The sequence below is a fragment of the Saimiri boliviensis genome, chromosome 1 (genome assembly GCF_048565385.1).
Source record: "Saimiri boliviensis isolate mSaiBol1 chromosome 1, mSaiBol1.pri, whole genome shotgun sequence".
Taxonomy (NCBI): domain Eukaryota; kingdom Metazoa; phylum Chordata; class Mammalia; order Primates; family Cebidae; genus Saimiri; species Saimiri boliviensis.
In genome coordinates this window covers 259,611,985-259,631,687 of record NC_133449.1, presented here as the reverse complement: position 1 = coordinate 259,631,687, position 19,703 = coordinate 259,611,985, and the positions used below count along the sequence as shown (strand labels likewise).

The window sequence follows — 19,703 nt, the reverse complement described above, 5'->3', positions numbered from 1 at the left end:
CCAGATTACTTCTTTTATATGAAATGGTATGGTATTTGGTTTGCATATAACTTGCATTTACCCTCCCATATACTTTAAATCATCTCTATATTACTTATAATACCAAACACAATGTTGAGACATGGCTTCATTTGTATGGATTCATGTAGTAATTGACAAGCAGTTTTGCATTTTGAAACTGTGGAATTATTTTTCCTGAATTTTTTTTTTTTTTTTTTTTTTTTGAGACGGAGTTTCACTCTTGTTACCCAGGCTGGAGTGCAATGGCGTGATCTCGGCTCACCGCAATCTTCGCCTCCTGGGTTCAGGCAGTTCTCCTGCCTCAGCCTCCTTAGTAGCTGGGATTACAGGCACGCGCCGCCATGCCCAGCTAATTTTTTGTATTTTTAGTAGAGACACGGTTTCACCATGTTGACCAGGATGGTCTCGATCTCTTGACCTCGTGATCTACCCGCCTCGGCCTCCCAAAGTGCTGGGATTACAGGCTTGAGCCACCGCGCCCGGCTTTCCTGAATATTTTTAATCAGACATTGGTTGAATCAGTGGACGTGAAGCCACAGATATGGAGGGTCAACTGGTATATGAGGATCAATTTGTATTTTGTCCTTTAATTTAATTTATTATTTATCCTTTTTTTTTTTTTTTTTTTTTGGAGACGGAGTCTGACTCTGTTGCCCAGGCTGGAGTGCAATGGCTCGATCTTGGCTCACTTCAACCTCTGCCTCCCTGGTTCAAGCAATTCTCCTGCCTCAGTCTCTGAAGTAGCTGGGATTACAGGCATCAGCTGCCACACCTGGCTAATTTTTGTATTTTTAGTAGAGACGGAATTTCACCATGTTGGCCAGGCTGGTCTCAAATTCCCGACCTCATGTGATCCACCCACCTCGGCCTCCCAAAATGCCGGGATTACAGGTGTCAGCCACTTTGCCCGGCCCTTATTATTTATTTATTTATTTTTGAGACAAAGTTTCACTCTTGTTGCCCAGGCTGGAGTGCAGTGGTGTGATCTCAGCTCACTGCAACCTCCGCCTCCCAGGTTCAAGTGATTCTCCTGCCTCAGCCTCCCCAGTAGCTGGGATTACAGGTGTCTGTCACCACGTCTGGCTAATTTTTTGTATTTTTAGTAGCGATGGGATTTCGCCATATTGGCCAGGCTGGTCTCAAACTCCTGACCTCAGGTGATCCACCCACCTCAGACTCCCAAAGTGCTGGGATTACAGGTGTAAGCCACCACACCCGCCCTATTATTTATGTTGAGAGAGGGTCTTGCTCTGTTGCCCAGGCTGGAGTGCAGTGGCACAATCTTGACTCATTGTAGCCTCAACCTCCTGGGCTCAAGCAATCCTCCCACCTCAGCCTCCCAAGTAGCTGGAACTACAAGGGTGTGCTACCACTCTTTTTTTTTTTTTTTTTTTTAGAGAAAAAGAATAAAGAAGAGTGTTGCCCGGGCTAGAATGCAGTCTAAATATGGGTATGCCTATAATTGCCCTTAATAATGGAGACATGAAAGAAAATGAGGGAAGAGAGTAACAAACAAGGAGCCAACCAACATTTCGTTTAAACTTCTAAGTTGATATGATGTGGTACTGGTAAGAGTGTACATTTTGTGTAAAGTGGAGAGCTCTATAAATGTTAATTACATTCACTTGTTCCAGATCTGAGTTCAAGTCCTGGACATCGTTGTTAATTTTCTGTCTCATTGATCTGTCTTTATAAGTCTTGTATGTCTGGGTATTCCTGTATTGGGTGCGTATATATTTAGGACCTTTAACTCTTCTTCTTGTTGCATTGATTCTTTTATCATTATATAATAATGATACCACTCTTGATGATCTTTTTTGATTTTTTTGTAAAGATGAGGTCTCACTATGTTGCCCAGCCTGCTCAAACTCTTGGACTCAAGCCATCCTGCCATCTCAGCCTCCTGAAGTGCTAGAATTGTAGACATGAGCCACTGTGCCTGACTGGGATCAGTCTATAGACTTTATTTCATTTGTTTGAGACACAGTCTCAGTGTGTCTCTCAGGCTGAAGTGCAGTGGCACAATCTCGGCTCACTGCAACCTCTGCCTCCTGGGTTCAAGAGATTCTCCTGTCTCAACCTCCCGATTAGCTGGGATTACAGGTGTGCACCACCACGCCCAGATAATTTTAGTATTTTTAGTAGAGACAGGGCTTCACCATTTCGGCCAGGCTGATCTTGAACTTCTGACCTCAGGTGATCCGCCTGCCTTGGCCTCCCAAAGTGCTGGGATTACAGGTGTGAGCCACCACTCTCATTCTCTCTAGACTTCATTTTGACCTATAGATCAATTTGTCTGTCTTTACATACTGTCTTGATTACCATAGCTCTTGGAAATATAGGCTAAATAAGTCAAAAGGGTCACCACCCTTAATAAGCTGACAATTTGACAAGAGTGGAGGGAAGGGAAGTAGAAGGGAGGGGAGGGGAGGGAAGCCATTTACCAATATGGGGAAAACTGTGAGAGGAGCAAGTCTGGAGAAGAAAATCAGAGGATTAGTTCTCCTACTTTAAAGTAAGTATGAGAGACTATTCCCCAAAGGATAGTAACTTTTCCTAAAGAGGAGCTAGATGGAGGAATGCTGAAGGTAAAGTCATCTGCTGAGTGTCAAGTATAATGCACTTAGCATGGTGCCCATGATGGTGGGTAGAGTGGGTGGATGAACCCCTCAGTGCATGGACTCTGTTCTCAAGGACAGATTGTGAGGAGACTTAACTTACACAATGAGCTAGAAAAAAAAATATGAAGTCAAGGACCAGATTATGGGATACAGATCTCAAGGGCCACAGGATAGTAGCAGAGGGAAATGTGAGTGTGGTCTGGAGTCAAAGAAGGCTTCTAGAAGGCAGTGGGAACAGGAGCCATCTTCTCAGGTTGGGAATGATTTGGATAGAGTGGAAAAGGTTCACGATTGTGAAAATAAGCAGGTTCCTTTTGGGGCACAGATAATCCATGCCTGACTGGAAGAGTTGCTGGGAGATTTTAAAGGAATTGGTTCACTGGGTGCGGTGGCTCAAATCTGTAATCCCAGCACTTTGGAAGGCTGAGGCAGGTGAATCACCTGAGGTTGGGAGTTTGAGACCACCCTAACCAACATGGCGAAACCCTGTCTCTACTAAAAATACAAAATTAGCCAGGTGTGGTGGTGTGCGCCTGTAATCCCAGCTACTCAGGAGACTGAGGCAGGAGAATCACTTGAACTCAGGAGGTGGAGGTTGTGGTGAGCTAAATATCGTGCCATTTCACTCCAGCCTGGCGACAGAGTGAAATTCTGTCTCAAAAATAAATAAATAGATAAAATAAAAATAAAAGAATTGGTTCCTGACATATAGTAGGCACTTGATAATTGATAGCTAACAATATTTCTTTCTTTTTTGTTTTTTTTTGAGATGGAGTTTCACCTTGTCACCCAGGCTGGAGTGCAATGATGTGATCTTGGCTCACTGCAACTTCTGCCTCCTGGGTTCAAATGATTCTCCTGCCTCAGCCTTCCGAGTAACTGTGATTATAGGTGTGTGCCACCACACTTAGCTAAATTTTGTATTTATAGTAGAGATGGGGTTCCACCATGTTGGTCAGGCTGGTCTTGAACTCCTGACCTCAAGTGATTCACCCACCTTGGCCTCCCAAAGTGCTGAGATTATAGGCATGAGCCACTGCGCCCAGCCACAATATTTCTTATATTAGGGAAATAGCTAGACATAAAACTATGTAAAACTCTCCTGAATCCAGCCCCACCTTCCACATCCCTATGTCTCCCACTCCTTTGCTACCCTTTGCCCTTTCTCCTTTCCTGGGTTGTCCTCTAACACTTCTATTAGAACACCTTCAAATATGACTTTCTAAGTTGTTTGAGGAGAAAAAGGGAATTGGGCTATGCTATTTCAACAAGTCCATCTGGGTTTGTGGGTTTTATTAATGTTATCCAAGTGGATACTACAAAGCTCCAGAAGGGGGCCATGTAACACTTGGACTTAAGAGTTTTTTCACAAATGTTTTGGAATTCACTCCATGTTGTCTAATCCAGGATCTCAGAAGGGCAGGGCTGGAATGATCTGTAAACATCATAGGGTCCAACACTCTCACCAGTCAGTAAAGATACTGAACCCAGATAGCAGAAGGGACTGGCTCAAGGTCACAAAGGCATTTCGTGGGATAGCTGAGACTGCAACCTTGTTTTGACCCTGAGTCTATATCATTCCATGATCTCACTTGGTTGTTCAATTTGGGGGAGTATCCCTCAGAAGCAGAGTTTTTCAAACTTGTGTTATTTACTGATAACTTTTTTTTTTTTTTTTTTTTTTTTTTTTTTTTTTTGAGATGGAGTTTCGCTCTTGTTACCCAGGCTGGAGTGCAATGGCACCATCTCAGCTCACCGCAACCTCCGCCTCCTGGGTTCAGGCAATTCTCCTGCCTCAGCCTCCTGAGTAGCTTGGATTACAGGCATATGCCACCATGCCCAGCTACTTTTTTGTATATTTAGTAGAGACGAGGTTTCACCATGTTGACCAGGATGGTCTCGATCTCTTGACCTTGTGATCCACCCGCCTCGGCCTCCCAAGATAACTTTTTTAAAAGATGAAATCTTGCTCTGTTGCCAGGCTGGAGTGCAGTGGTGCTATCCCAGCAATCTCTTCCTCCTGGGTTCAAGTGATTTTCCTGCCTCAGTCTCCCAAATGGCTGAGACTACAGGTGTGCACCACCACGCATAGCTAATTTTTGTATTTTAGTAGAGATGGGGTTTCACTGTGTTGGCCAGGATGGTCTTGATTTCTTGACCTCATGATCCGCCAAAGTGCTGGGATTATAGGTGTGAGCCACCGTGCTCCGCCTTACTGATAACTTTTAAAGGAATAAAATCCTCATAACTCCTTGGTTGAGACCTATTTTATTATAAATAAATATAAACAAAATTTTACATTAAAAATACTGAAAATGTACAAATATAAAACTCCAATTTAAATATGTTTTCCTAGCCAAGTTCTGTGGCTCATTCCTGTAATCCCAGCGCTTTGGGAGGCCAAGGCGGGCAGATCACTTGAGCCCAGGAATTCAAGACCAACATGGCAAAACCCTGTCTGTACAAAAAAATACAAAAATCAGCTAGGTGTCACAGGGCACATCTGTGGTCCCAGCTCCTTGGGAGGCTGAGGTAGGAGGATATCTTGAGAACAGGAGGTAGAGGTTGCAGTGAACCGAGATCATTCCACAGTACTCCAGCCTGAGTGACAGAGTGAGACCGTGTCTAAAAAGTAATTAATTAATTAATTAACTTTCCTTTCCTTAAAACTTGTATACATATAAAGCAAAACAAATTTTACCGAGTTAAGTACAAACAAAACTTCAAACTAATGAAATTTAGATTAACAGTATTACATGAAAAGTATAGATGGTATTGTTTTGTCTAAGTTAATTTGCTACTCAGAAGTGAATGTAGCACTTTTTAAAACAATGACATACTTACTTGCGTCACTTAGTTTCTTTAACATGACCATTCCTCAATAAAGATTTTGGGCTGGGCATGATGGCTCATGCCTGTAATCCCAGCACTTTCAGAGGGAGCTGGGAGGATCACTTGAGGTTAGGAGTTCAAGACTAGCTGGCCACATGGTGAAACCCCATCTCTACTAAAAATACCAAAACTAGCCTGGCATGGTGATGGTTGCCTGCAATCCCAGCTACTTGGGAGACTGAGGCAGAAGAATCGCTTGAACCAGAGGTGGAGGTTGCAATCAGCCGAAGAAGGAAGGGGAGGGAGATCATGCTTCTTTTTTTTAAGGTCACGATATGGAAGTCACAGTTATCATTTCTTTTTTATTTATTTATTTAATTTTTTTTTAAAGACGGTGTTTCACCGTGTTGGTCAGGCTGGTCTTGAACTCCCGAACTCAGGTGATCCACCCGCCTTGGCCTCCAAAGTGCTTGGATTACAGGCGTAAGCCACCATGCCCGGTCACATTTATCACTTCTGCTCACAGCCCATGACCAGAACTCAGATACATGGCCAAACCAAACTAAAGCAAAAACTGGGAAATACAGTCCTCAGTTGAATAGCAATGTGCCAGTTAAAACTTCTGTTATAGAACAGTGGTTTCCAAATTTGGCCACACAACAGAATCACCTGGAAAACTTAAAAACAAACAAATAGGCACCTCCCACCCCACAGACTAATTAAGTCACGATATTTGTGGGGGGTGGGGCAGGGCCTAGACTTCTGCATTTTTCGAATGCTCCGTGGTGATTTTCATGCAGATCAAGGCTGAGAACCACTGCTGTAGAAGAAAGAACAGATGAAGGGGGGATAACTAACAACCCCTACCACACTAATTTTCACTGCTCCCTAATTCTGCACCACATACTTCCTCCCCAATTGTTACCCACTAGTTCAATCTGCATTTTACCAGAGCTTTTTTTGTGCGTGTACAAATGCACACTACATAACACATGCACATGGCCTGTCCTGACACCCAGTAGTTACTCCAGCACTTCTATATGGGTGTGTCTTGGAATAGTAATATTACTGGAAGAGGCATAAGCCTCTGTATTTATATGACACTTTACACTAATCAAAAAATATATTACTTTCTTGGCTGGATACTGTGGACCTATAATCCCAGGACGGTGAGAGACTGAGGCAGGGGTTTCACTTGAGGTCAGGAGTTCAACACCAGCCTGGGAGACATGGTGACACCCCATCTCTACAAAAAATAAAAAATTAGCTGGGCATGTTGTTGCAAGCTTGTTGTCTTAGCTACTCAGGAGGCTGAGTTGGGAGGATTGCTTGAGTCCAGGAGTTCGAGGCTGCAGTGAACCATGCTCTCATTACTGCAGTCCAGCCTGAGTGACAGAGTGAAATTCTATTTCTCTCTTTATCTATCTGTATTTATAGATATATAATTTTCTTATCTATGTCAAAGAATGAGGGCTAATGAAGAATTTGTGGTGGTGTGACAGCTAAAGCCATCTCTTGGTTCAGCCCCTAGATCTGTAAAACCATTCATGTTTTAAAGCATAGATCAGTAATTGTATATGAGAGCATACATTGCTACATACAAATTAACTGATCAGATCACAACTTTTCAAGGTTTAAAACAGAACAAGCTTCCCTGTAAAAGCGGCACCTGTGTGACATTTTCACTTTAGTATTTCTCTCCTTCTTCTTCACCCTCTCCTTTAACAGAATGCACACCAACCTCCTTGTAATCTTTCCCAAGGGCAGTCATGTCCTCATGGGCTTAGAAAACTCTCCATCCTCCCTTCCCTCACCTATGTACCAGTGAACACCTATGCACGCTTGGCATACATCAAGTCGAATATGTGGTCCAGGCGAGCCCAGGCCTAAGCAATGGCTGTGGTATTGGTCAGCATGCACAGAGCTCTCTGTATCTTGATCAGGTCTCCACCAGTCACGACAGTGGGAGGGGTGGTAGTTAATGCCAACCTTGAAGGCAGGGGGGCACCAAACCACAAACTGGGCGGTACACTTGCTCTTGATGATGGCAATGGCAGCATTGACATCTTTGGGAGCCATGTCACCATGGTACAAAAGGCAGCAAGCTATGTCTTTACCATGGCAAGGCTCACCTTTCATCATCTGCTTGGCATGCTCAAAGCAAGCATTGGCAGTCTCTGCTACAGAAAGCTGTTTCATGGTAGGCTTTCTCAGCAGAGGTGATGGGGCATATGTGTCCAGAGGGAAATGGATGCAGGGATAGGGCACCAGGTTGGTCTGGAATTCTGTCAGATCAACATTCAGTGCTCCATCAAATCTCAGGGAAGCAGTAGTGGAGGACACGATTTGACCTATCAGCCTATTCAGGTTAGTATAGGTTGGGTGTTCTATATCAAGGTTCTATGACAGATGCCATAGATGGCCTCATTGTCTACCATGAAGACACAATCAGAGTGCTCCAGGGTGTGGGTGGTGAGGATGGAGTTGTAGGGCTCAACTACAGGTGTGGAAACCTGGGGCACCGAGTAAATTTAGAACTCCAGCTTGGACTTCTTGCCATAATCAACCGAAAGTTGTTTCATGAGCAGGGAGGTGAACCCAGAACCAGTTCCTGCAGCAAAGCTGTGGAAAACCAAGAAGCCCGAGAGAACTGTGCACTGGTCAGCCAGTTTACAAATTTGGTCCAACACGATGTCAGTGATCTCCTGGCCATGGTGCAGTGCCTTCAGGCATAGTTATTGGCAGCATCTTCCTTGTCTGTGATGAGATGCTCAGGGTGGAAGAGCTGGTGGTAGGTGCCAGTGCAAACTTCATCAATTACGGTGGGTTCCAGGTCTACAAACACTGCCCTGGGCACAAGCTTGCTAGAGCCAGTCTTACTGAAGAAGGTGTTCAAAGAGTCATCTCCTCCCGAGTAGTCTTGTCACTTGACATCTAGCCGTCAGGCTGCATGCGATGTTCCAGGCAGTAGAGCTCCCAGCAGGCATTGCCAAACTGAATACCAGCCTGACCAGTGTGATGGAGATGCACTCACACATGGTTGCTGCTTTGCGGCTGCCCAGCAGATGGTGGGGAATGAGGAGGAGAGGTTGTTGCTTCTCACAGTGTGACTCTTAGGTGGTCGATGTAAGAGAATCTACCTATTATATTCTTTCCTTCTTCTAAGACAAGAGTGACACTTAAAAAACACACACACACACTTAATAATTTCCCTCTTGTCCTTAACAACTGCCACCTCTCACTTGCTTCCAGTGCTGGGTAAATATTTAAAAATTATCAGACGGGTTGCTTATTTTGTGTGAAGGGATCACTTACCAGGTATGAGAGGCTCTTAATAAAGGTTTCAAATCCACTTAAAGATTTTATGATGATAAAACTAACAGCTTTTGTTTCACAGCACTCTTTTCCTTACCCATGACCATAGCCTTGCTGCCTGTTACCATGATAGATTTTCTTGAGTTTTGCTCAAATATAAAAGGTTTTTCTAACATCCCTTAAGGGCATCACTCAAGTGTTCTCTGCTTCTTAGCACACTACATTAGAGCTGAAGAAACTTATAAGGCAGCAAAAGAGCAGTTTCTGCTTTGACTTACAAATATTTTTAATTACCTAAAAATAAACCATAAGCTTTAAATGGGCATTAGTGTTCCCGCACCGTTTCCTAAATTAGTTATTTCTGAGCAGATGAAGAATACATTTTAAAAGTTTTGCTGCTCAGGGCCACGTTCTTGTGATTCAATGCATGAGTCCATTCAGTATCTTAATGCTGTTCTTTTTGTTTGGAGGCAGGCATAGGTCCTCAGAGAAAATGGGTATATTTATGTTTTGGAAATGAATTATAAATGAGATTAAATTTTTACAGGAAGAACCTGAGTTTCTGCAGTGTTGCTCTTGGGACATGACTTCATTCTCTTCCTCAGATGTTTGAAATTCATGGTTTCACATGTTGTAATGTTTACTTAAATACACAGTTTTCACCTTCATAGAGCTAACAGTCAAGAAATCAAGGGCAACTGCCTTAACTCCAGATGGCCTTAGTTTTGGTTTTGGTTTTTGTATCTGTGAAAAGGGAAAAACAACACCTCGCTTTACAGAGTTGTCATGTGTCATTCATTCATTCAGTCAATCATGCATGCATTAAATGAGCGCTGTTGCCTGTTGTAAATGCCTAACGTTTTATTACAAATATTATATTTTTTGATGTGGCAATTTTTTTTTTTTTTTTGAGATGGGAGTTTCCCTCTTCTTGCCCAGTTGGGAGTGCAATGGTGTGGTATCAGTTCACTGCAACTTCTGCCTCCCGGGTTCAAGCAATTCTCCTGCCTCAGCCTCCTGAGTAGCTGGGATTACAGGCATGTGCCACAACAGTTGGATAATTTTGTATTTTTAGTAGAGATGGGGTTTCTCCATGTTGGTCTCCAACTGCCAGCCTCAGGTGATCTGCCCACCTCAGCCTTCCAAAGTGTTGGGATTACAGGTGTGAGCCACTGTGCCTGGCTGATGAGGCAAATTTTAACAATTATTTAAAAAATGTATTAGAAATAATTGTAGATATACACAAAAATGGGATACAGAACATTACAACCCTCCATGTACTCACCACCTAGCAGAAAAAATTCCCAGCTCATGGATAATTTTGTTTAATTTAAATTCTGTTGACTGGGCATGGTGGCTCATGCCTTTATTCCCAGCACTTTGGGAAGCAAAGGTGTGTAGATCAGCAGAGGTCGGGAGTTGAAAACCAGCCTGGCCAACATGGGGATGGGGATTTATTTTACTTATTTTGTTTTATTTTGACCCAGTCTTGCTCTCTCACCCTGGCTGAAGTGCAGTGGCGTTATCTCTGCCCACTGCAACCTTCGCCTCCCTGTTCAAGCGATTCTCCTGCATCAGCCTCCCAAGTAGTGGGAATTACAGGCATCTGCCATCACACTCAGCTAATTTTTGTATTTTTAGTAGAGACAGGGCATCACCATGTTGGCCAGCTGGTCTCAGACCCCTGACTTCATGTGATTTGCCCACCTTGGCCTCCCAAAGTGCTGGGATTACAGGCGTGAGCCACCATGCCTGGTCTCCTGATTATTTTAAAGCAAAGACCAGATGTATTATTTTATTTGACAATCACTTTTAAGGATTTGTCTTTGCTGCCATTCAAAGCTTGGTGAAACCTTATAACCATTTTAAATTACATTTATAACATGTTTAATTTCCTTTTGAAAAACTTTGATAACAAAAATGCTTTCAGAATACTAGTAATTCTTACAAATATAATGATTTAAACGAATAGAGAGCCCAGGCATGGTGGCTCATGCCTGTAATCACAGCACTTTGGGAGTCTGAGGTGGATGGATCATGAGGTCAGGAGTTTGAGACCAGCCTGGCCAATATGGTGATACAAAAATCAGCCAGGTGTGGAGGCATACATCTGTAGTCTCAGTGACTCGGGAGACTGAGGCAAGAGAATCACTTGAAGCTGGTCACAGTGAGCTGAGATTGCACCACTGGACTCCAGCCTGGTAGACAAAATGAGACTCTGTCTCAAAAACAAACAAACAAACAAAAATAAATAAATATAGACAAGGGTGAACCTTAAGCTCTTTTAAATACATTTAATTCAATGCTGTTATTTATTTATTTTGAGATGGATTCTTGCACTGTCACACGGGCTGGAGTGCAATGGTGCCATCTCAGCACACTGCAACCTCCACCTCCCAGGTTCAGTGATTCTTCTGCTTCAGCCTCCCAAGTAGCTGGGCCTACAGGTGTGTGTCACCATGCCCAGCTAATTTTTTTTTTTTTTTTTGAGATGGAGTTTCGCTCTTGTTACCCAGGCTGGAGTGCAATGGCGCGATTTCGGCTCACCGCAACTTTCACCTCTTGGGTTCAGGCAATTATCCTGCTTCAGCCTCCTGAGTAGCTGGGATTACAGGCACGCGCCACCATGCCCAGCTAATTTTTTGTATTTTTAGTAGAGACGGGGTTTCATCATGTTGACCAGGATGGTCTCGATCTCTTGACCTCGTGATCCACCCACCTCGGCCTCCCAAAGTGCTGGGATTACAGGCGTGAGCCACCGCGCCCGGCCCTAATTTTTATATTTTAGTAGAGACTGGGTTTCACCATGTTGGCCAGGATGATCTCGATCTCTTTACCTCATGATCTGCCCACCTCAGCTTCCCAAAGTGCTGGGATTATAGGTGTGAGCCACCGTGTCCAGCCACATTTCTGTTTTTAACACGAAATCTTCCCAAGGTTAAGAGATACTCAGTCATTAAGCTATTGTGTCATCTCAGACCCCACAGATGGGTAGCTCCCCATCTGCTGCATTGGTAGAGTAAACTCAAACTATCTCTTCTGTTTCATTCTATATTGAATTATTTGCATATTTTCCCTGATGGGATCTAAATTCTTACAGATATTTGACAGCTGTGTCCACTTCTGAGGTTAGCATAATAAGAAAAATGTCAATGACAAGAATGTATTCAATAAGGATGAATTAGATGGTTACATAAACTTCGGGAACACCAAGTTAAACAGACATTTATTTGAGTGTGTGGGGTTTTAAAACGACAAGACTGAAAGGTACTAATGCAAATTTCTAAGAGGAGTATAATGTGCAGCAGTTCCAGATGTATTTGACTGTGTACCGATGAACTGTTCCTTCCCCTCTTCCTTTTGGATAATTCTTCCATGAAACCTAGAACAGAGCCTATAAATTGCCAACCTGGAGGCCAAATCCAGCCTGACACTTCAGTTTCACTTTACCAGTGTTTTAAAAATATTTAATCCATCCTTTAAAAATTGAGAGTTGAAGGGCATGGTTGCTCATGCCTGTAATCCCAGCTACTTTTGGAGGCCGAGGTGGGTGGATTACTTGAGCCCAGGAGTTGCAGACAAGCCTGGGTAACATGGCGAAACCCTGTCTTTACAAATAATACAAACATTAACTGGGCATGGTGGTGTGTACCAGTAGTCCCAGTTACTCGGGAGGCTGAGGTGGGAAAATCACCTGAGCCCTGGGATGTCAAGTCTGCAGTGAGCTGTGATTGCACCACTGTACGCCAGCTTGGTGACAGAGTGAAATCCTGTGTCAAACAAAAACCAAAAACCAAAACAAAACACTAAAAAACATAAACATTAAAAAAAATTGAGTTGCCAGGCATGGTGGGTGGATTGCACCTGTAATCATAGCTACAGGGAGGCTGAGGCAGAAGAATTTCTTGAGGCCAAGAGTTCAAGACCAGCCTGGGCAACATAGTGAGACCCAGCCTCTAAATTAAAATAAAAAATAAAAAATTGAGAGAGTGTACCAAAAAAATCTTGATTGCCAGTTTCTTTTCGAAATTAAAAGACTTGGCAAAAGTAAGCCTGCATTCTGGCATGCCTGCCCTGACTGGAGCTGAGGAAGGGCTGCCTCACCACGCCAGGCATATAGGCACTGTACTAGGTCACTGACATAGAACTCCTGCACTGTCCTCCTTGGCATTTGAGTCTGAGGTATTGATGGCAAAGGCAACTCAAGTGTGTTAGAAGTATATACGGGAAGAGCTGAAGGAAACCCATCAGATTGGATAGACTGTTCCTGGTTGCTGGGTGTGAAGTGGATCAGGAGAGACCTGGGCTGAGTGGCCTCCCTTTGAGACCAAGTAGGAGAGAGGTGGTGTCACAGAGCAGAACTGCTGTTCTAGGAATCAACCCACACTCACTACTTTTCTATTTGCTCTGGAATTTCCCCACTGCACCTCATGGCGATCTTGACCTGTGTGTTGAGAAATAAAGAGATGAGCTAAAAGCTAAGATGGTAGAAATGATTTCTAAATAGTAAAATAGATTTTCAAATGAGATGAATTTGCTGATTATTCTCCCTGAGGGTGTACCTGCCCGAGAAGAATTGTAACTAGGGACTGTCACTGAATCTTGTTGCCACACATAGAGAAAACCCAGCTTTTCCTTTAAGCAAACGAATCCTGGCCTTGTCAACCAATGAAGAGGTTGCCTGAGAGGCTTGCCCAGAAGTTTTGTAAGTTAATCTCAGAAAGCGAGAACAAAGGGGAGATGGTTTTCATTGATAATATTTTCACAGTGAGTTACAAGTCAAGGAAATGAGTAACCAAATAAGCTCTGTTTTCTTTGATCTTATTTAATGCATTGCTATATAGCAACAGCAAACTAATAATTAAGGAACATTCTGCCTCCTTCAGAGGCTTTGATCTGCAGTGATATGACTATATTTCTGTCTGGTTGAGTTTCTAAGCTCTCATTAATGTCCATAAAAATTGGTCAAAATCAAAAGGGCAAAAGGCAAAAGAACAACAACCAAAAACTCACTTACATCTGAAATTTCATTTTCAATTAGGTATGTGATCCTTTCACTATTTTCTTAGTTTTCAACATGATGAAGCTTGGTGTTTTGGACTCTACTAGAAAGTAGTCAAAAACATGCTATTCAGAGCAACCCTGCAACCTGTGCTCAGAACTCCTATTTCTAGATTTCTAAGAAAGATCTCTAGGAAAAAAATTATGCAAAATAAAAATGAATATTTAAATACCCATAGATACACACACCCAAACAGGATTTATCTTTTCTTTTAGATTTTTTTCTTCTGCTTTTTAATTCTATTAGAAGTCATGAGAATTCAGAGTTTTTCTCACTATGCTATTTTTTAATTTCTGAGATTTGTTGACAATTCAGGTACAATAGAAACTATATGTTTTACTTTACTGGGAGCAAAATAGTGTAAGTGGAAATTCTTTTTTTTTTTTGCCCCCTCCCCAGAAATTCTAATAATTAGATGTTAGACTTTCTGAATTGATTACCCATTTTTTGTGTCTTCTATATTGCTTATCTTGTCTAGATTTTTCTTTCACAATTCTTCAATTGAATACTTTAATTTCCAGGATAGCTCTTTCTTGTTGTGTGAATTGTCTTTAAATTTTGTTTTGTTTTGTTCTTTTGAGACAGAGTCTTGCTCTGTTGCGCAGGCTGGGGTATGGTGGTGCCATCTCGGCTCACTGCAACCTCTGCCTCCCACATTCTAGTAATTCTCTGCCTCAGCCTCCTGAGTAGCTGGGATTACAGGCACCTGCCACCACGCCTGACTAATTTTTGTTTTAGTAGAGATGGGGTTTCACCATGTTGGCCAGGCTGGTCTTGAACTCCTGGCCTCATGATACACCCGCCTCGGCCTCCCAAAGTGTTGGGATTTACAGGCGGAGCCACTAGTGCCCTGCTTTTTGCATTTTGTTCTGGTTTTATGGATTCAATACCTTATCTTTCGTCTTCTGCTTCCTCGTGGTGCTCTGTTTCCTTTAAGTTCCTTTTAGTTGTAGAGGTTGTTGTTTAGGTTGAGCATGGTTTCTTTCTTTGATTTTGGAGTCTTTCCTCAGGCGCCTCTATGCTTCTTGACTGAACATGCATTCAGTCATTCATTCTAAGTGGAAGGCGCTGAAACCTGGTTGGCAGTTCCCTGCGAGTGCATGAAACTGGCACCTGGAGGATTGTGCTGTAGATGGCTGGGTGGCTTTTTTGATGGAGAACTTTCAAATGTAGGTTTCAGAAAGTCTTTTCTCTTGAGCTAGTCTATTCAAAAGAGGAATAGCCAACCTAGAGGTTTATATGCTTCTTTTCCTCCATTCTGGAAACAGGTGCAGGGAGAAGAAGGGAATGAGGGATTCTATAACCCAGACTTTTAGCTAATCCTCTCTTCTGTGCCTTGTGTTCCTGAGCTAGTGGTAGGGTAGGGAAAGTAACAACCTATCTTTGAGGAGGGAAAGGCTGGTGCAGGGGGTAGGGTGGGGGCAGGGGGTGGGTCTCACTGCTCTACCTTCAAACAATTTCCATGATTTTCATCCTGCTTTATTCCTCTAAGCTTTGAGGTACTTGATTTCTTATAGTTTGAAGTCATTTTTGAGTACTCAGAAAGGTGGATCTCATTGGCATGACCTTATGTAGGAATTCAGGTTGCAGTCTTCTTCACTGTCTTTGCCAGGTTGCTTACCACTAATTTTCTTTCCATCTCCCAAAAATGTATTGACATTTCTCAGCTGCCATATCCTCTCTTATTCTTTTTTCTTTTCTTTTTTTTTTTTTGAGATGGAGTTTTACACTTGTTGCTCAGGCTGGAGTACAATGGAGCAATTTGGCTCACTACAACCTCTGCCTGCCAGTTTCAATCAATTCTCCTGCCTCAGCCTCCCAAGTGGCTGGGATTACGGGCATGCACTACACGCTCGTCTAATTTTTTTGTATTTTCAGTAGACAGGGTTTCGCCATGTTGGTCAGGCTGGTCTTGAACTCCTGACCTCAGGTGATCCGCTTGCCTTAGCTTCCCAAAGTGCTGGGATTACAGGGGTGAACCACCGTACCTGGTGCCCTCCTGGTGCTTATGTAGTTGTGGTCCAAGTATGTCAGTGACAAGGACAGCACAGTAATGAGGACACAGAACCAGCAAGTTCTTCACAGAGTCTGTTAGAACACAAAGTGTTCAAGCACTGCATTCTTTTTTTTTTTTTTTTTTTTTTTTTTTTGTGAGATGGTATGTTGCTCTGTTGCCCAGGCTGGAGTGCAATGGTATGGTCTTGGCTCACTGCAACCTCCGCCTCCTGGGTTCAAGCGATTCTCCTGCCTCAGCCTCCTGAGTAGCTGGGAACACAGGTACCCACCACCATACTCGGCTAATTTTTGTATTTTTAGTACAGATGGGGTTTCACTATTTTGGCTAGGTTGGTCTCAAACTCCTGACCTTGTGATTCGCTCGCCTTGGCCTCCCAAAGTGCTGGGATTACAGGTGTGAGCCATCATGGCTGGTCTCAAGTACTGCATTCTATTGAAAATCTTTTTTTTTCCTTTTTCCTTAGGTTAAGCTAAAGTTTCTTGCAGAATTGGTACTTCATTCTAGTCTCTTATAAGCTGCACGGTGTTTTTCTGCCATGAATCTGGGGAGATCTAGTGCCACTTGACTTTCACAGAGATTCTTAATCAGATGGGTTTCAGAATGTCATCTTAAATTTGGATGCAAATTGTATGGGTGAGGGTTTTTTTTTTTTTTCCCTGAAGATAGGGTCATAGGTTTTGTTAGCCTTTCAAAGGAGTTTGTGACCCCAGGATAATTAAGAATCAGTGATTTTTGCTGAGTACTGTGGTTCACACCTGTAATCCCAACACTTTGGGAGGTAGAGGTGGGTAAAGAAAAGGAAGAAGAATTAGTGACTTAGATTTTCCTCACTTTAATTTGTGTGTGTGTGTGTGTGTGTGTGTGTGTGTGTGTGTGTGTTTCCTCACTTTAATTAAGAACCTTTACCTTTTTCGTTTGTTTGGGTTTGTTTTTTTGAGGCAGGGTCTGGCTTTGTCACCCAGGCTGGAGTACAGTGGCTTGATTTTGGCTTACTGCAACCTCCAGGTCCTAGGCTCAAGCCATCCTCTCGCCTCAGGCTCTCGAGTATCTGAGACTGCAGGTGCACACCACTGCACCCTGCTAAGGGGAATTTTATCTTAAAAATATTTTATAGGCTGGGCGCAGTGGCTCATGCCTGTAATCCCAGCACTTTGGGAGGCTGTCCGGGCAGATCACAAGGTCAGTAGTTCGAGACCAGCCTAGCCAGCATGGCGAAACCCCGTCTCTACTAGAAATACCTGAGCATGGTGGTGCCTGCCTGTAGTCCCAGCTACCCAGGAGGCTGAAGCAGGAGAATTGCTTAAAAAAATTTTTTTAAAGTGTTTTTAAAAACATCCTAATCAGTCTCTAACCTAGAGATGTGCTTAGTTACTGATACCTGGCCCCTGTTAAGCCTCTGTTCTTCATCCTTCTTCCAGATTCCTTTCTCCCTATCCAGAAATAGGAGCAGTACTGGGCATCAACCCTCTCTTTACTTCCCTTAAGTATGTTTATTCAGCAACCCCATACTTAACCTTAAATATAGGTTTAGGAAAACTTATTTATACTTAATTGTAATAATGTGATATTACTGAACAGAGTTAAAAATCCATACTTCTAAGTATGTATTCTCTCATGTTTGCAGTCAAATTTTCAGTTTGGAATGCTTAAGTCCAAAACTCAAGTTTAACACACAGTTATTTAGTAAACGCTTTTTTTTTTTTTTTTTTTTTTTGAGACAAAGTCTCACTCCGCCACCAGGCTGGAGTGCAGTGGTGCGATCTCGGCTCACTGCAACCTCCGCCTCCCGGGTTCAAGTGATTTTCTTGCCTCTGCCTCCTGAGTAGCTGGGACTACAGGCACCTGCCACCACACCTGGCTAATTTTTGTATTTTTAGTAAAGATGGGATTTCACTATGTTGGCCAAGATGGCCTTGATCTCTTGACCTTGTGACCTGCCCACCTCAGCCTTTCAAAGTGCTGGGATTACAGGCATGAGCCACCACACCGGGCCAGTAAACATTTTCTGTGTGTAAAACCTTACACTCTGTTTTGAGGGAAAGAGGAGGGCAGCAGGACGTACATAGGAGTCAAACCCAGTTCCCACCTTCATTGAGATGGGACATTTTGGAAAATGCAAGAAGTGCTGTGGGAATTCAGAGAGGAAGACAGTATTTCCTACTGGAGAGTGCAGAAAAAAACATCCAGAAGACATCATAGTTGGGCAGCACTTCTTATCACTGGCAATGCTGTAAACCCTCCTTTTCCACATCTTAAAAATAAGGTGCTGGGCCTGGGCACTGACACCTGCTCAGAAAAACTCAAAAAGTAAACATAGGAGGAAAAATCAGCCTTTGTCATAGAATGAGGCAGAAAGAAAGAGTGGAAACAACTAGTATAAGACAAGTTGTATAAGAACATAAAGTAGTAAAGGAGATAAAATATTATTATTTGAATAACTATGAGAAAATTTGAAAACCAGTAGTAATACAGAATCTTTGTCATCATCGCTTTCATATTATTTTTAAAATTTGGTTTTAAAGCAATGCAAGGCAATATACATATTTTCCTAAACTTCAAGAAATAGAAAAATTGTTTTGCTAGAAATACATACAGACTCTATGGGCTTTTCTAAAATATAGGTTGAGGGGTGTATGTATATACTTTTTTCTTCTAACTAAATCACATGTAATCAAGCATCTACCACTGACATGAGTCATAACTTAAATTTGTGGAGTACTTTTAGATCAGTGCTTACAAAGCAGTTTCACATTCATTATAAATCCTGTACAGTACATTAGCATAGGCTAGTAATTTTCTTACTCTCTGTTCTTAGGTTGAACCAGCCAAATTTTCAAGACAGCTCACGGCTTAGAGGAAGGCTCATCTAAATAAAGGCCGGCTAAAGTGACATCACAGGGATTTAATCCTTCTCTGGCTGCCTGTGTGACCAGAAGGCTGATTTGCAAGTTTCCTCTTTCCTGGGGTCCAGATTAATAGGTCTCCAGGGCTCTGCGACATGGCAGCAAGAGAAGCACGAAATGAAGGTCAGAAATGAGCTCCAGCAGCAGGGACTTGGGGGCCTCCCCAGGGCTTTCACACACCAGAGTGCAAGATTTTCTGGCCATCAAGGGGAATAGCAAACAGAAGCCTTTGTCCTGGGGCACAGCCACCTACCACAAAGCATCAGACTCCACGTGTGGCCAGAAAGTTCCTGGAGTCCCATCAGGGCAGTGGGTATGTAACATGTGCCTAATTGTACAGCTAGAGCTTACAAGTTCAATGTGAGGGAAAGTGGGATATGTCTTGAGTGAGGCGAGCAGCTACTGGCTGGGCTGGGCAGTCTTGGCTACCAGGTTCACGGCCCTCCTCTCACTGAAGCTGACAGGGAGGTTGCTCAGCTCTCAGGAAAACTCTCTTGAACCCTGGGCACCTGCTGTCCTCAGTTGGCATCTTCCACCCACTGAGCCTCTTCTGCTCCTGCACAACCTGTCCTTGATTGGTGGCTCTTTGCTGAGATGGAGACGTGAGTCCCCGTGGACAATGACTGCAGTGTACACGAATGGAGGTGGGCTGGCGAACCCCCACTATGCCCGGTGGGATCGGCGCGACAGCGTAGAAAGTGGCTGTCAGACCGAGAGCAGCAAGGAGGGTGAGGAGGGACAGCCCCGCCAGCTGACGCCTTTCGAGAAACTGACACAGGATATGTCCCAGGATGAGAAGGTGGTGAGGGAGATCACGCTGGGGAAACGGATAGGCTTCTACCGAATTCGAGGGGAAATCGGAAGCGGAAACTTCTCCCAAGTGAAGCTCGGGATTCACTCCCTAACCAAAGGTAGGATCTGACTTCCGAAAG

General features: G+C 43.3%; 1 protein-coding gene and 1 pseudogene across 3 annotated transcripts in view; one reads left to right on the top strand and one right to left on the bottom strand.

Moving 5' to 3' along the window:
- NIM1K (NIM1 serine/threonine protein kinase) overlaps positions 1-19,703 on the top strand; it is an 86,063-nt gene that overhangs the window by 32,331 nt on the left and 34,029 nt on the right. For all 3 annotated transcript variants that reach the window (XM_003925888.3, XM_074386146.1, XM_039463566.2), the window contains one exon: positions 18,684-19,682. In XM_003925888.3, coding sequence (XP_003925937.1) covers positions 19,391-19,682 — 292 coding nt within the window. In that variant the 5' untranslated portion in view covers positions 18,684-19,390. The remainder of the gene's footprint in view (positions 1-18,683; positions 19,683-19,703) is intronic.
- Positions 7,119-8,512, bottom strand: LOC101051046 (tubulin alpha-1A chain-like; annotated as a pseudogene).